The 11,656-nt window shown below is 44.9% G+C and overlaps 1 protein-coding gene across 10 annotated transcripts in view; it reads right to left on the bottom strand.

Annotated features, from left to right (window-relative positions):
* Nucleotides 1–6: 6 nt before the first annotated feature.
* fat1a (FAT atypical cadherin 1a) overlaps nt 7–11,656 on the bottom strand; it is a 77,414-nt gene continuing 65,764 nt past the window's right edge. For 3 of the 10 annotated variants that reach the window (XM_005727021.1, XM_005727020.1, XM_005727023.1), the window contains 12 exons: nt 11,312–11,509; nt 10,115–10,705; nt 8,237–8,459; nt 8,016–8,147; nt 7,764–7,921; nt 6,596–7,064; nt 5,908–6,061; nt 5,614–5,724; nt 4,822–5,465; nt 3,958–4,095; nt 2,058–2,093; nt 7–901 (listed from right to left, as the gene is read on the bottom strand). In XM_005727021.1, the coding sequence (XP_005727078.1) occupies nt 228–901; nt 2,058–2,093; nt 3,958–4,095; nt 4,822–5,465; nt 5,614–5,724; nt 5,908–6,061; nt 6,596–7,064; nt 7,764–7,921; nt 8,016–8,147; nt 8,237–8,459; nt 10,115–10,705; nt 11,312–11,509 (3,528 nt within the window). In that variant the 3' untranslated portion in view covers nt 7–227. Of the gene's footprint in view, nt 902–2,057; nt 2,094–2,507; nt 2,568–2,633; nt 4,096–4,821; nt 5,466–5,613; nt 5,725–5,907; nt 6,062–6,595; nt 7,065–7,763; nt 7,922–8,015; nt 8,148–8,236; nt 8,460–10,114; nt 10,706–11,311; nt 11,510–11,656 lie in introns of those variants that run through there. The other 7 variants (XM_005727022.1, XM_005727024.1, XR_311573.1 and 4 more) reach the window with 6 other exon arrangements.

Here is an 11,656-nt window from a genome sequence, read left to right as displayed (position 1 = left end):
CTGGGCTGAGCAGATGCAAAGCGGCTACAGAGAGTTTCCTATAACTTCTTCAGATCTTCTCAGCTGAACAGCCTTCTCAGCCGGTCTCAACAAACCCCTGTGTTTATGTGTCAGTGTGTGTCTGTGTGTGTGTGGGTCCAGATTCTGTGCGTGTTTAGTGTCTGTGGTGGTCAGGGGCGAACATAAGGTGTAGCTGTGGGTTTAGGCACTTTTGTTTGGATCCAGTGTCAGACTTCAGTGTGCTGCTGGGAGTCCAGCGCCGGGATGGACAGCCGCTCAAAGTGGCCCTCGTCACCGCTCTCGTAGTCGCTTATCATCACCTCGGACTCCTCGCAGCACGCCGACATGTCCGAGCAAGAGGCTGTGGACGTGTACAGAGACATGGACATGTTGTCCAGAGCAGAGGAGTCAAAGTCCCGACTGCAACCTAAAGGGTAGCCTCCTCTGTAACCGCTGTTACCCAAGGTGGAGGCTGGGGTGGCGGAGGCTGAAGTGGTGCCCAGGCCCTCGGTATCGCCGCCGTCACTTGGGAAGGAGTGCTGCGGCAGGTACTGGTTAAGGCTGTAAAGCTCGGGCAGGGCTGGGCGCTGGCGGATGGCGCCTGAGCTGCCCGGACCGGTCATAGGCGGGTCCAAGTCTCTGCCGAGGGGCCGCAGGGTGTCGCAGCGGTCGCTGTACTCTGGCAATGGTGGCGGCGGGAGGTCGTCGTTTACAGGGAAGTCCTCTGGCGGCGGAGGGAAATCGCTCTCAATGTCAAAGCCGCCGGGATAATAGTCGGTGTCGATGGCACTCGGGTCGCTGTACAGAGGGGCGGGTGACTCCACAACCTCATACTGTGGAAACTCCTGGATTCCAGGAAGTTGAACACTTGGCATCCAATCAGATGTGTCCCAGTGATATCCTGTTTGAGGAGGAGAGACCACAGCACACACATTATATCACTGCTCTCTCGCAAAAGCTGCACAGATGCTCTCAGGTTAATGTTAAAAACCCACACCATGCAGGAGGAACACAGGTCAAAGTCACGCACCACAATGAGCTTAAACAAACTGCACAACGCTCTGTGATCAGACACACTCAGCAGACATGATTCACAAGTTAACAGACACAATAAAATACACAACAAAAATAGTCTGTCTCCCTGTGTTTTTGTTTAGTTATCTTTTGTTATAAGATTATAATGTGATTTCTTTTTCTTCCTTTACAACTTTAAACTGTTGCTGGTGAGTCCTCCTGATCTCAGGGATGCGTGCATACATTTATCTAATCAAAGATCACTGAGGGCAATGAACTAACTCCAAGTGGCCAGGAGGGCATTATCACTGTGTCATGGGTGTATAGCTGAAAGCAGCAAAATACAGAGCTGAACATAAAAATGAAGGCAATGTGGAAGTGCCTAAAAACCTGCATCCCCTCTGAAGGCTGTCTGAAGTGTACGGGAGGATGGTGTTCTGACTCCATTATTTGTTTTCAGTTGAATCTGGATGACATCACCGAGGGTACAGCCATCTTTTCGCCTGTCTATGGGAGCGATTCCCAAAGAGTCAGCCCTGCTTCTGAGCGTCTCTATTAAATCTTGTAATTAAATTAAAAGATATGATTTAAATAATCCTAATTATTACGGCTCACCCACGTGTACATTACAGCCCCAAGTCTCAAGTCCGACTGTGTGATTTTCCTCTTATTTCAAAGCTAAAAATAAACCTGTTTTAAAACAGATGCCATGGCTTTCAGAAAGCTCACACAACAGTAACACAGACAGACAAACATAAAAAACTGTGAATACTTCCAGTTAGTTACTGAGCAACACTTTTGATCATATAACATATACTCATGTATGTCATGCAAAGGATTTTTTCAGGGGGGTTGAAGGAGTAGAAACATATATATAACCTTACAATGCAAACAATAACACCTTATCAGGCCACAAAGCTCCAGAGCCACGTTAGAGAGGACGTTAAACTCTCCTCATTAGGGTTCAGGGTTAGTGGTTAAACTGCAGAGGATGGGATCAGGGCAACACCAGGCAAGCAAAGAAGAAAAAAAACACAAGTCACCTCTTGGGTTCTTGAGATCATGAGCCAAAAAAGACTCTTTACATGAGGCGAGAAGGGGGAGAAAAAGAGAAAGAACAAGTCGCATTAAAATCTACGTGGAAAGAACATCGGCCTTGGAACATGAATGAAATGAGGACAACGAACACTGAAGGGCAAATAATGACTGAGGCAGCGACAGTTCAGTGAGTGCACAACAGCTCTGCCATTTTCTTAGACCGACTTCTCGAGGTGCACAAGAGCTCAGCGCTGAATCGAGGACGCAACACTTGAGCTGCTTGTTTAATTTGATTTGTGCATATCTTTTTAATTAGCTTCTGAATCACAAAAAAAAGGAGACGTTCTAGTCGGTGAGGTTTTGTCAGTGGAAGATAATGGCAGCTCTAACAGCCTACACTTCACATCCCAACACAGAGGACAAAAACCAGCGGCAGATGGAAGCTGGAAGAGTACCTTCTCCTTCCACCGTGTCAACAGCAGAGTTGACAAGGTGGATAACTGTCACAATGGAGGCTTGTGAGAGGCAGGGGACAGGGGGGAGAGTGGGTGGAAGAGATCTTAGCATTAGTACAAACGCTCTTTATCATTTATCAAAGACAAATAAAAACACATATGGAATGCACAGGGGTGGGAGAGAGGCCAACACAAGCAACACGTCCCACAAACGTCGTCCTCGTTTGCTTTTTTATGCATTGATGCTGAATGTTTGGGGGAATGAGGGCGGTGTTAATGGTTCGGCACAGCACAATGGTGGGAATAGAGCGATGGTAGCGGTTGTGTTTGTGTGTAGTGGGGGAGAGGATAGGAGGGTCTAGTTTTGTTTGTGCAGGATAACACACAACAACAACAACAAACTGAGATGCTACTGGGTGCCACTGACAGTACAGATGGAAGAATCAGTGAAATTCCCCAGAGATCGAAACCCATTTCCAGCTAAGAGAAAAGCTGAATGTGTGTGCGTGTGGAAAACACGCACACACATTCAGCAGGAAAGCAGAAATTACCTATTTTGCACACGCTCCGTTTCTAATTCAAATTTGGATTTGCTGTCACTTTCGAAGGCGCGGATGAAGGGTTTGATGACTTATGAGCAGCACAGTGCCCGGCGTGATATCTAAGCGATGATGAAAAGTAATTAAGTATGACATGGGAAAGAAATGGGAGAACATAAAATGTGCTTGTATACCCTTTTGATATGTTCCTTGATGTTTGCTTGAAACATCCGTTTGGAGCTATTTTTGGAAAATATGAGGAAACAAAAAAGGAGGGACAAAAAGGCATGCTTGTAAATAAAAAATAAAATAAAACAAAGCGCAGATGTGAACAAACAGAATATAACTGCCGTTTAAGTAAGTCATCAAACTCCTTTTGAAGCTAAACACAGGTGAACTCGGGGCCAGAAGAACAGGAAACAAGGTCAAATTTGTATTTATTTTTGTGTGTGTGAATAATCCCCAGAGAATAGCACAACACGAGTTGCAGTGATTACTTCTGTCTGTACCGTAGTGATCGAGGACTTACAGGCCGGAACCCCTATTTAAAACCTTGTTCTGGATCTGTGGACTGATTTGATCCATATGGGAGCTGAAGCCCCGCAGCAAAAAAGAAAGAGAAAAAACAAAAACAAAAGAAACAGGACAAATGACCCTTAGAGCCACTACTGGGCCATCCATTCTGTACATGCAGAGAGAAAAGTGTTAGCGCTCAAATCAACAAGACAAAGGCAAATGTTGCAAAATCCTGCAGGCCGATCAGAGAAAAGGAACAAAAAGCAACAAACAGAAAACCAAAACAATGCATCTCATAGATTCATGTGCCAGAAACATTCAAACTGCGCTGTCTTGTTAGTTTTTCTTTTTTTTTCTAAATGCTACAGAGGAGCAAATTAAACATGGCAGCATACCGTTATCATCACAAGACTCAGACTGGAAGGAGCTGAGGGACTGGACCTCAGACATGCTGCCTCTGGTGTTGTAGGGGTGACAGGCACTGTCCTCCACAGGCTTCTTGGTCAGGCACGGATCCAAATCCACAACTTTAGCTGGAACAGAAGGCGCAGTATGATCTTAGTCACACATTTTAAATATAGAACATGCCCCTGGCAGATTTTTGTTGTCGTTTGTTGTTCTTGTTGTGTGTTTGAGTCTGGACCTGCTGGAGGTTTCTTACTGTGAAAAGAGAGTTTTTCCTTCTCGCTCAAGTTTTACACTGAATGTAGTAAGTGCAGTTTTAAAAGAATCAAACTAATGACTTTATAATATTTATACTTTATACTTTATAATAAGTAGTTTGGATTTCCAAAATAACTTTGTGCTCATATACGCTGGCCTTTATGCTTTTTGCCAGAAGGATTTTTATAGTTTTACAGATATTTGATAAACATTGTTTACTTGGCAGTGCACCAGTGCTGAATGCTCTGCTAGTGTATTTAACACAAGCTGATGAATTCATGAAAATCCAGATATCGGGTTTTTTTCCACAGACGTCCAGTTTCACATGCATCTACAGACAGTCAGCGATGCATTCACAGGAGTGAAAATAGCCAGTGCTGACTGGAACATGTGCGGCAGCTTTATACAAAGTCAAATATCACCATTTAGACGTTAAGTGACCAAGTCTAGTTTACTTTTACTACTCAACAACTCTGGAGACTTAAGGAATCCGAAACTTGCTAAATAACCCATGTTTTAAGCATAATGAGACACTAATCATACTCATTTGAAGCTCAGTGCAACTCCTGGGAAAAAACAGCTTGAATCAAACTTACCATCGTAATCATAATCCCAGTTTGGCTTCTGGATGGAGTCGCTGTCTGAGACAGAGTTGGATGGAGGGGGAGGAGGGAGATTGGGCGCTACGCTGCACACGGCCACGGTTTTGCGGTGCCCGTGCACAGAATCTGGGTTGAAGGTGCTGAATTCGGGATGCTCTGGTATGGTGGAGCCCTCGAATGAATTCCTATCCAAGTTATTTCTTGAGTCGCTTGGAATACTGGGAGTGTAGGAGATAGGCCGCACGGGCACCTGAGGAGGGATGTCTGAGTAGATGTTTTTGTTGAATTTGGCATCAAAGTAAGGTCTCTGGAGGAAGGAGTGAGGCACGTTCGAACCTCCAGGATGTTTGTCGTCATCTTCGCTCTTTGACCTTCTGCGGCAGGCCTTCTTGCGGATGATAATAAAGAGGAGGACCAGTATGAAGATACTAGACACAAAGACAACAATGCCTATCACCTCCTCCAAACCGATGTTCCAGGAGTTGGAGACCAAATTATTGCTGTGAACGTCCTGGAGTTCACACACTGCTCCACTGAAACCCTGCGAGCAGTTGCACTTATATGAGCCGTACGTATTCTGGCACTGTCCTCCGTTGGCACACGGGTTCTTGATGCACTCATCAACATCACTCAGGCACCTGGACAACATGTATGAATTTCAACTGAGGTTTGTTTGTGGGCAAAAAAGACGCTTTTTCTAACAGTTGTTGCAAAACATAAGATCTACCTACTAGGAGAATTCAAATAACTGGTGTTACTGCTTATTTGAGCTCCACACTGACATACCTGTCTCCCTGGAAGCCTGCTTCACACTCGCATACGGGACCGTCCAAGCTGTCGATACACTTTCCGCTGTTTTTACAAGGGTTGTCTCTGCAGTACGGCCCCAACTGGCACCTGCATTCACAACAAGATTACTCCAGCATGAAGCCTCAAATTCCAAATTAGATGTGCACAAATCCTACAGTAACAACTAATATTAAAATTGCATTAGCTGATGTGAAGCAAGCCAGTAACATCATCCCGTATGTTGCGCACAATGTTCATATTATCAAGATTAAACATAAAACAGTGCAGTACCTCGGTCCTGAGTACTGCCCTCTGCACTGGCAGTAGAATTCACCTCCTCGGGTCACACAGGTGCCACCATACAGGCAGGGGTTGGAGGCACAAGGACTTATGGGGATCTCACAGTGTGTGCCCATGAACGAAGTGGGGCATTTGCAGAAGTAGCCTGAAGAGTTTAGAAAAACAGGTCAATGAGCAAAATAACAAACTGACGTTTTTTGTCGTCATAAATCTATTTCTTTTTTCTAAAATAGGCTGGTGTGATTTTAAAACATCCTGCAGATGTTTTACCAAAAGCCTTCTAGTAATGGCAAGACTGTAATTATGCCCCTGAACCACTGGCAGGTTTTTAATGTGAAACAGATGCAGAAGTGTTGAATCCACATCAACAGGCGTACATCAGAATGAAGCGTTTACACTAAAACGTGATTTTAGTATTTAGTAGATTTTTCCTTATTAAGCAGAGAACATCTGAATTAGGACAGGTAACAGACCTAACAGCTGCTCCAGATTAAAATCACGGTTCGCCTCTTAATTTGAAAATCTGTGCTATTCCTTGGATGCCGGTAAATGGAATTTAATATGTCTGAAAGGCAGCGATACATAATCAGATAAACTTCTCAATGAAAACCAGACTCAAGGAAATGCACAAGGACTGGAAAATAAGTGAGTGCAATGAGCCAAGCAGGACTCCACCTACCTCCATTAGGCAGCGAGGTGCAGCTCCCTCCATTAGTGCAGGGGTTGCTAGAACAGCTCTCGGCAGGTGTGAGCGCGCAGCCTGGAGCCACGTCCACGATGTCCTCCAGCACAGCGTGGGCCCAGCGAGCCCTTGTGTTCAGAGGCAGCTCCTGGCCATTCAGGGTGATGGCCTCCATGCAGCCACGCAGCCCGTTGGTGACAGGCAGGCTGCGTCCGTGGCGAGGGGAGGCGTGCTGGCGTACGTGACCCCCAAAGTAAATGCTGTTGTCAAGATTGAGGGTCCGCAGAGTGCCCGGGGCTGTGCCCGAGGCAGCGTGCACCCGGTCCAGCACGAGTTTAGCATAATTACCGTCCACCTCCAGGGAAACGGAGTGCCACTCGCCATCGCTAACCTGAGCGCTGTGGACCGACACCAGCCCGGGGCCGCTGCCACAGTCAAACTTGTATTGCAGACGGCCGTTCACGATCTGTTTCGTGGACAGAAAATACAGCTTTAGAATATGCTACACATCCTGCACATATCACACCAGGTCATTCATCTCAACACTGAGACTCAAAAGCCACTGAGTCACTGTTTTAAATCAGTTTTTCACACAGGACACTTCCACTTTACTGGCTTTCGAAGAGCTTTACAGAAAAACAACAGCTTTATAAAACAATTAAACTTCTGCTCAAGCCTCTGAAAAAAAAACAAAAAAAAACAGCTCGCAGCCTGTTAAACTAAATCTGTGTCTAAGCCAGCCCAGTTCTTCCTCTGAAGTCTGGCATGTTGACGGCTATACCAGACAGACTCGAAAAAGGAATGTGTGGAAAACTGCTTTCTGTTTCCCTCCCACTACTAAAATAGCTCTTGTGTGTGTGTTTTTCAACCCACCACCACATTCCCATAGTCCCTCATGTGAAAGAAGGTTTAAAATGGCTTTCTTGAACCCTTCAGCATACTTGGTTGGTACACATGGCTGGCTGGTCTCGAGAGAAGTCGGGTCAGTCATGGGTTTTTTAGACCCTTCTGATATGGAAATGCTGAGCAGTAATACAGAGATGGGCTAAGAAATGCAAAGGCTTATTCAAGATTAGCAAGGTTTTCCATTCAGTTTTAAAAATGACAGAAGGGGGAAAAACACCCGTGAGTGAAATATGGGGCTGGAAAATAGGTTTGCACACACCTCGAGGATGCTGTAGTCTGTGCCTTTAGCATACATGACGGTAGCGTGGCTGGAGAAAGTTCGGAGTCGCAAGGATAGCTTCATCAGCTCCTTGTTCTCATTCTCCATCAGATGGTATTTCACATAACCATTTCCACTGAATGTGAGCGAGTGGCCATCTGGCACAGGATGAACAAATGTACAAGTAAGACATAACAGCAGTGTAAATGCAGAAAATGTTAGACAGAATATCCAAATCACAGATAGTCTTACCGGAGCATTTGCTTTTTTTGCCTTCAGGACACACACAACTGTACTCAGTGTCTCTGGGATCTGCCACACACTCCATACCCTCAGGACAGGGGTTGTTCTCACACAGGTTGTTCAACACGGGGCATCTGCCACCTAAATGCCAAAATAGCGCAGGTGAGATTAGGAAATCTACCAAACCATATATGAGCAAATACGTAGGTGCATGAGGTGTAATCAGGAACCTTCGCACTGGCAGGTCGCGGTTCTCTGGTATCGTGGGGTGACGAAGCTGAGGCGGGCCGTGCTGTAAGTGGACATGGCGTTTTTATCCAGGGAGATGACCTCATCACAGAAGTGTAATGGACAGTCCAGGCCCGCGCACAGCTTCTGCGCAACCCGCACGATGCGGATGCCCGTCATCTCCTCAATCACAGCCGCAGAGGAGTTCAGCTTCCGGAAGACAACCTGAGGAAAATTGGAAAAAACAAAACACTCGATAAACTGTTTAAATGAGTGCTCTAGTTATTCACTAGTCAATGGAAAATTAATCAGTTCTGATATGTGATTAATAGCTGAAGTCATTTAACCCTTTAAGACCTACCATAGAACCAAGTCCACCAGAGCTTATATTATATTTTTACATGCTGTGGAGCCATTTTTGGGAGCATTTCAAGTTGATATACATCAATACAACCATTATAGCCCAAATTTTAATAATATGTATGCATTAAGTGCATAGTAATTACATAAATTGCAAAAAAGTGCAATAAACTACAAAAAAATTGAAAATGTTTTTGTTTTTTTTAACATATATTTCTAGTTAGAGAAATTTAAGAGGCTTATCCCTCAAAACTGTAAATACAAAAAAGTTGCAAAAACTAGTATCCCACCAAAAGAAAATAATTTTCAGTGTCTTCATAGTTTTCTTTTTTTAAATACACCAATTTTTATATACTGCAGGAAAAACGAAAATAAATCTTATAGTGCAAATTTGCAAAAAAACAGCATGTGCATCAAAATAAACTATTTCCAGCAGTGCAATATGAGTCCTAAGCATCTCAGAAACGACACATAAAGTCATAAAGTCAAACATAACCTTTAAAAACACCAGTATATGTTTGTATAGGCCCTGAAGGTAAAAAACTACATTTTCGCAAAAATGACGTCACTTCCGGTTTCGGGCAGGTCATGGCGGACATGCGATGGTTCGTGCTGACGTCTATTCCAACGTAGGAAGTGTTAAGAACAGCTGATCGGATCGGCAAAGCGTGTTTCTGGAATATTATGTTTTTGTTGCTGCAAGCGCTTTTTATGCAGTTTTTGCAAAGCTATATGTGGAAGGAAACCGTGACCGAGAACAAGCTGATGGCATAAGATGTAAGTACAACTCCTCCGGTTTCATATGCAAAAAAAATGATTGCGCTAGCTTACGTGGTTGCAGAGCTACCGGGATTTAAACATAGTTACGCAAAACGGAGCATGCCCGCTCCGACCGGTTTTAAAGGGTTAAAGGCCGGGGCTGAACTTGTGACTATCACCTGCCTAACTGGCAACATTAATTAGCAAAAAAATTGGATACATGTTAGTCATTTTTAAAACAAGTCACAGTTAGTTCAAACTTCTCAAGGAGCTGTTTGAAAGAAAGCCGTGTTTGATCATTAATTCTCACTGTGAAAGAAGAACCCAAAAGCTTCGAGTACAACGGACTTGACCTGACGAAATACTGAATTTCTGGATTCTTGAGTCAGTCTTTCAAAAGTAACACAACATTCTTGAAAGCTCAATCAGCCCTTTTGATCCCAGTGACTTACACAGTGTTTAAACTTGAGCATATTGCATTCATCAAGATCTAATGTGTCGATCTAGAAGTCCCTTTTTTTAATATCATTTGGATTCGGTTTCAAGTAGTAGCGCCTTTTTAGAGTAACCATTTTGACACGAAACAGTATGTAAACACAGGTGTTACCTGTCACTTGTACCTCATTAATGGTATCACCTGTGTTTACCTCCCATTCTGTGTCAACATGGCCGCAATGGAAAAAAAATCTATCGAGCCGAGGGCATATATGACAGATTAACTGTTATCGGTGCAAATATGTTAGACTACTTCCTAGTCTTACCTCCTGAGATTGATAGGGACTGCCAGCTCTCTCTAGAGTCAACAGAACATCCAGATCTCCTTGCTCAGAAGGCTGCAGGCTGACTAACTGAACCTCGCTCCTCCTAACTCCGGCAATGTTTCTCAACGCTCGCTGGAAGTTGCGCCAGTAGTCCCCAATAAACTCCTCGGGCGCGATATTCGCAAAGCGCACATCGATGGAGTTATCCAAGGCCTGACGAGCTGCTTGTCTGACATGCACGGTGACGTCAGCCGGCGTGGTGAAGCGTCCGTCAGTCACCGTCACGTTAAGAGGGTAGTGCCCCACATCGAGAGGACCCAGGGCGATAATTTTGCCGTCGGAGGGCGACACAGAAAACAAGCCGCTGCTCTCATCCGAGGAGGATGAAGGAGCGAGGCTGTAGGTGAGAGTGTCGTAGATGTCTTGGTCGGTGGCGTGAATCTTGCCCAGGACTCCTCCGGGGTATTCATCGCCGGCGGTCGACACAAAAATGTCGAGAGGAAGAACGGCGGGAGGGTAGACGCTTTCTTCAATTATACGCACGCTGATGAAGGTGGTGGACAAGAGCTGTGGCTTGCCACTGTCTGACACCTGAGTATGAGAAAGAAAAAAACAGAGAGAGCATCCGAGTTTAATCTTTATTCCAACAGCAGAGGGCAATCAAGCTCTTGTGCTGCTCACATCCCTAATCTCACTGCATCTCCATACTGTAGGTGTAACCCATTTTAAAACCATCAACATCATACATTTTAGCATTCACACTTTCACAGAGATGGTCATCAGCTCTGTGAGAGAAAAACAACGATGACTCACATCTGAGTGTGCATCTTGTGTGTAACAAGACATCACACATTTCATGTCCTTTCTGCCCACACATTTCTTCTCTGTTCCTTCCTCTGACGTGACACGTGATCGAGCTAAATCAAAAAAAATCTATTCTCCTGTGAGATGCACTCTGATGCTGCTGCCTTATGCACCTTACACCACCCTATAAAAGCTGAATTTAGAATACATTTAAAAGCTTTAAAGGAAGGAGATGCAGGGTGGAACACTGAGTAGTTGGCAAAATGTGGGAGCGTGACAGTAAAGGTACAGAGAGGAAAAAGAGAGAAGACAGATAGATCAGATTGTTGTGGCTCGATGGTTAAATCGATACAACCTCTCAACTCCGGTTTTTCCTTGGACTCCTCGACTCACCTGTGCTTGCAGTAGGTAGTTTTCTTTATGTTTTCTATTCAGCACCCCCATGGCCACTAGAGCTCCCTGCTGATTGATGTGGAAAACGTCGCCGTCGTTCCCAGCGACGATGGCAAACGTGAAAGGTGGCCCGTTGTGAGAAGCGTCCCGATCGGTTACAGTGAGCTGAAGAACACTCGTGCCTGTTGGACGGTTCTCCTGTGGGAAGCAGCAGAGGTGTGTTTAACACTGTGCTGAGAAGACGTGGTTATGGCGAAGCTGTGATGTTTAACTTCAAACGTGTTAGATATTTGCTCAGAAAACGCAACTGTGCTGCAACACTGAAGCTGACTCGGCGTCCATAAA

This window comes from Pundamilia nyererei, unplaced genomic scaffold (genome assembly GCF_000239375.1).
Source record: "Pundamilia nyererei isolate P.nyererei 1_Seehausen unplaced genomic scaffold, PunNye1.0 scaffold00022, whole genome shotgun sequence".
Lineage (NCBI taxonomy): Eukaryota > Metazoa > Chordata > Actinopteri > Cichliformes > Cichlidae > Pundamilia > Pundamilia nyererei.
The sequence above is the reverse complement of the archived record's forward strand: the minus strand, read 5'-3'. Positions and strand labels throughout refer to the sequence as shown.